At 38.9% G+C, this 5,081-nt stretch overlaps 2 protein-coding genes across 2 annotated transcripts in view; both read left to right on the top strand.

The window, feature by feature from the left end:
• On the top strand, positions 1-5,066 carry LOC118431825 (NHL repeat-containing protein 2-like). Its single transcript, XM_035843212.1, has 6 exons — positions 1-91; positions 384-464; positions 1,116-1,162; positions 1,547-1,583; positions 3,646-3,785; positions 4,500-5,066. Exons 1-6 carry the CDS (start codon positions 43-45, stop codon positions 4,569-4,571), a joined length of 426 nt encoding a protein of 141 aa, XP_035699105.1. The 5' UTR covers positions 1-42; the 3' UTR covers positions 4,572-5,066.
• The window catches only part of LOC118431824 (NHL repeat-containing protein 2-like), an 18,300-nt gene that overhangs the window by 9,511 nt on the left and 3,708 nt on the right, over positions 1-5,081 (top strand). The gene's annotated exons all lie outside the window — the stretch shown is intronic.

Here is a 5,081-nt window from a genome sequence, read left to right as displayed (position 1 = left end):
AACTTACATCAGGACCAAGTTAGGTTGTTCTAGTGGAAGACTATGAATGACTCTATGAATGACAGAAAAGGGGGCATCAGCAGCAGACAATGTGAGTAAAAGTCCCCTTGCAACAGTCAGTGAACAAGTAGGGCATGTGTGTGTCAAGACAACAATTCAGGGCAAAGGTTATCTGTTTATGGAAGGTCTACCTACCTACCTACCTAGTCCCTTGACCTCCATGTCGTTGGGGGGACAAGGTAGACATGAAGATTGAGAGTTGCCTCTCTTGCACTTTAACTTCCAATTTCAAATACTAAGACTCATGACTCTCATTTTGCCAATGCCATGATTGACCTGTAATATGATTTTTTTTAATAACTGGTTTTGTATTTGCATTGAAGGTTGGATAACAACATTAGCAGGTTCCACCCAGGGTAACCAGGATGGTTTGGGGAAAGATGCTCACTTCCACCATACAGCAGGTAGGTGTCAGCACATCTGTTACTTTCACTTCCACCATACAGCAGGTAGGTGTCAGCACATCTGTTACTTTATTTGACGTATTGAACTGGAATATGTTACAGTACACGACTGTTTAATAGACACAGTCTTTCAGACAGATGGCTGATTTTTGAGAGTCAACAATTTAATATAGTCACAGAAACAAGCATAAAGTTGCACATATAAGTAAGTAAATGCTTAAGTAGATACATTAAGGTTAAATAAAGGTCAAAGCTAAATGAACTAATTAAAAGTATTATTATAATAGTTAGATAAGCATTAAATAAAGCTAAAGAAGCATTAAAATCATACAAGCTATTATCATACAACCCATTATCGCTAGACCTTAATGCATTGAGTGTATACAATAACATACTTGATTTGAAATAATTGAATGATAAAAAATTTACAAAGTACAGCGCTCTCGCAACACATTAAGTGAACTCTAAACTAAATGCCGTTACTGTCATAGTCTGTGACAGTTTTTAAATGGATCATGGCATTTGGATCATGGATTGGGTAGTATTCAGACCCATGTACATCAAATTTCAAGGTAGATGCAGATTTCCAAGAGACAAATGCATTTTTGTTGTACTTTATTCATGACCATTTTTCTCTGTTGTCCCCATCAGGTATGGTAGTGGATGAGGACAATGCCATGCTGTATGTTTGTGACAGTGTAAGTAGTCCTCTTCAATGAATTAATAACTATCTACAACAGCTAAGAAGATCATGTTTTGATAGCATATGTAAATTTTTATGGCTGAACAGCACAACTCAAGAAGGCGTAAAATGATTGCCTTGAAGGCTTGATATTTGGTTTGTGATTTTGGGCCCCCTAGAGGCTCGTTATAGTTCTGCAGTGTGACGCCCTGTTTCGATAGTTGGTGTTCTATACATACTATGGTCATGATTTCTGAGTGGTAACAATCATGTACATGTGCTAAGCTCTTGGGGCAGAGAGTTACTTAGTGATTTTTGTTGCTGCATCCTGAAAGCCTAAACTATGACTATTTCTTTAATTTATTGTTTTAGTAACATATCAATCATTTTCTTTTTTTAGTCAAACAATGTGATAAGACAAGTCAGCACCAGAACAGGTAGGAGACTCTGACAATTGATACAGTGTAATTTTAATTGTTGCACAGTGATTCAAAAGGTTTAAGGTTTTGACAGTGAGTACTTCATCCTGAACTTAATGTTTAATTTACTGTATCTTCTCTTTACTGCAAATTTGATTTATTCACAGTGCAACCTAAAGGGCAAATTTGACAGTTGGCTGATTCAGATTCAGATTCAGCTTTATTGGTCCTTGACATGGCAAATGACATTATACATGCCACATGAAATGCGCCAAGAATTACATTCCATAAAATCCTTGTTATTTACAATCCACAAACATACATAATCACATTTTGTTAAAAAGACCTAGACATTGGCTTATATATATGTAGTTGGTTCCGCCTTGGTTCCTCAAAATGACAGCCAGTGAAATCGCACCTGTTTTGACTAACATTTTCCAACAATCGCTTGACACAGGAGAAATCCCCCAAGACTGGAGAGATGCAAACATATGCGCCATTTTCAAAAAGGGAGATAGAGCGGTTCCCAGTAACTACAGACCTGTTTCACTTACCTGTATTTCCTGTAAACTACTCGAACACATTATTCATAGCCATATCATGAAACAGTTGGAAGGCCACAATATACTAACGGACTACCAGCATGGTTTCAGAGCAAAGCGATCAACAGAAACACAGCTTGTTTTAACAGTTCACGACATAGCTGGGGCACTGAACAATAAAAGACAGGTGGATCTAGCAATACTTGATTTCACTAAAGCCTTCGACAAAGTCCCACATAGCAGACTCATAACAAAACTGGAGTACTATGGAATTCAAGGTTGTACATTAAACTGGTTAAAGGCTTTCCTGACGAATAGAGAGCAAACGGTAGTGGTAGAAGGGAAGGCCTCAGCTCCAGTTAAAGTAGCATCGGGAGTTCCGCAAGGGACTGTTCTGGGACCATTGCTCTTCCTCTTGTACATAAACGACTTGCCAGACCAGCTCGATTCAAGTGTGAGGTTATTTGCCTATGATTGTCTGCTCTATATAGAGGTATCTGCAAAGAATGACTCACAACTTCTTCAGAAAGATCTGAACACCCTGGAAGAATGGCAAAGGAAATGGCTTATGCAGTTCAATCCTGATAAGTGCTATATCATGCACATAACGAACAAACGCACGCCAAATGTGTCCCCTTACCAGTTTTGTGGTCAGACATTAGCAACCACAAAAAGCCACCCATACCTAGGTGTTACGTTAACAACTGGGCTGAAGTGGGGTGTCCATGTTAACAAAATAACAACCAAGGCTAAACAGACATTGGGAGTGATCAAACGTAACTTGTGGGCATGCCCAGCCCGCGTAAAATCACTTGCATACACGTCACTGGTAAGACCTAACCTTGAATATGCTGCAACAGTATGGGATCCGTATACAAAGAAAGACAAAGATAAACTTGAAAGGGTACAGAACCAAGCTGCCCGATTCTGTACAAACAACTACAACAGGGATGCTAGTGTTACCAAAATGAAAACAGATCTACAGTGGACATCACTTGAAGACAGAAGGAAAATGTCCAGACTTTGCATGATGTACAAAATGACCAATAAGCTGGTGGATGTACCGACTGATAAGTATCTAATACCAGCTCAAAAAAGAACAAGAAACAGCCATGACTTCAAGTACCAGAGTTTCCAAGCTAGGATTGATGTGTTCAAAAATTCGTATTTTCCCAGAACTATCGTAGATTGGAATTTGTTATCACCAAGTACAGTAGGAGCATCTTCTCTGGATAGTTTTAAAGAACGCTTGCAGTTAGATGTGCAAAAGTTAGGTGTGACGGATCGTTCAGTGTAATATAACCAGCTGCTGCCGCGCCGCGTGCCTGCGAAGCTGGTGTGTTACGCCGAATGGCGGTTATACCGGCTATATAAATACAGATACAGATACAGTTACTGTAGTGGCGGAGAGACAAGATGTTGACACTGATGGAAAGATGTTGTCCTGCCTTCCAGCTTTTCCTAAAGTATTTCTTAACTTGACTGAAATTAATTTGTACACTTCCAAAGCTTTGTAAGTAAGTTCGACACTCTTACAGGTGATGTCAAGGCGTTTGCAGGTAACCCTGATCCCCGGGATGTAGAATGGAAGGATGGGAAAGGTCTGGAAGCCAGATTTTACCACCCACAAGGATTATACCTGGATGCCAAGCAAAACAGGATGTTTGTTGCAGATACTGTAAGTAGATATTCTCAAGTTTATTTATACCGTAGAAGCCAGTTAATTGCACAACGGATTAACGCACACTTCTGTTAGCTGCACGGAATCCCAAACTCCCAAACCGATGTGGTGCAGCTAGATAACTTCGCATTATTGCACCAGCCGGATAATTGCAAGAAATTCACTGGCAAGTAGGCCGTGCAATTAGCGGCTTCTACTGTATCAAACTTTATTACCTCACATCTCTGTTTTAATGGGTGTGTGTTTCAGTGTTTTGTGATATTTGTGGCCAGCATAACTTTAGAAACTATTAATAGATCATAATAATAATTGGTAACTGAATACTTTTTTCGATGGCACAGTTTGGTCTAGATCACTAGTTTGGTCTAGGTGAAGTCTGTATCATGCCCCTGGTGTGTGACTTTGGTAATGCAAAAGAACGTCCAGTTTTTGTAATGTTAATGTCCTGATGATCTTATTTTTTTTTCAATCACACTAACTCACTCACTATCACTCAAATCATTGTACAATGCGTATATTACTGGGCAAGTTCCAATAAAAGTATCTGAATACACTTCCCTTTTTTCTGTGCCAATTTTTGTTTGCCAAAGATACAAGCAAACAGACCTGTCCTTGGTGCTGAACACCAACCATATACACATATGCAAACAGACCTGTCCTTGGTGCTGAACACTAATATTATGTCACAGCAACACTTTGTTTTTCTTATAGGACAACCATGTGATCCGAGAGATGAGTATGCCTGATGGTGAGACTTGTTTTCTTAATTCGTTTGAGGTTTAATGATGCAAACTTATATTATTTTCTAATTATGTCATATATCCAGTTACATAGTACACATTAGGGGAGGGTACCGGTATGGTGTACCGATGCAAAACCATTTTTAGACCGGTTCGCAAAAACAGGCCGGAAAAAATGTTGACCGATTAGAAAATTTAGCAGATTATACCGACGGGCGTTCACGTCTTTTAGGGCTTACATGTCCAAGCAAATAACAACAGTGAGGTAAAAAAAAGTTTTCATAGTCACATTAACCAAGTTTCCACATACAAAATTGGTCTAAAACAGATGCAGATAATATATACTTAAGAGGAGATTTTTATTTTCTTAAAGACCACATCTCCAGTTTGTAAAGATTAACCACAGATGAACAAATACAATCATGTAAATGAACTATTTATAATCTAGTAACTTCGGAGTATTGACCCTTCATGCAGGCCCTGGTGGAGTGTGATGCATGCTGGGAATAATGCCTTAAGGAATGGTTTCCTATAGGATAATTTGTTTTCAGGT

Source organism: Branchiostoma floridae, chromosome 15, assembly GCF_000003815.2.
Source record: "Branchiostoma floridae strain S238N-H82 chromosome 15, Bfl_VNyyK, whole genome shotgun sequence".
NCBI lineage: Eukaryota > Metazoa > Chordata > Leptocardii > Amphioxiformes > Branchiostomatidae > Branchiostoma > Branchiostoma floridae.
This window is presented reverse-complemented; position numbering and strand designations above follow the sequence as displayed.

Bases quoted from the DNA above. Each gene is read 5' to 3' on its own strand.
- LOC118431825 (XM_035843212.1), top strand. From the start codon at position 43: ATGAATGACTCTATGAATGACAGAAAAGGGGGCATCAGCAGCAGACAA. The intron at 465-1,115 runs GTAGGTGTCAGC...TGTCCCCATCAG, and splicing joins TCACTTCCACCATACAGCAG to GTATGGTAGTGGATGAGGAC. The intron at 1,163-1,546 runs GTAAGTAGTCCT...TTCTTTTTTTAG, and splicing joins TGCTGTATGTTTGTGACAGT to TCAAACAATGTGATAAGACA.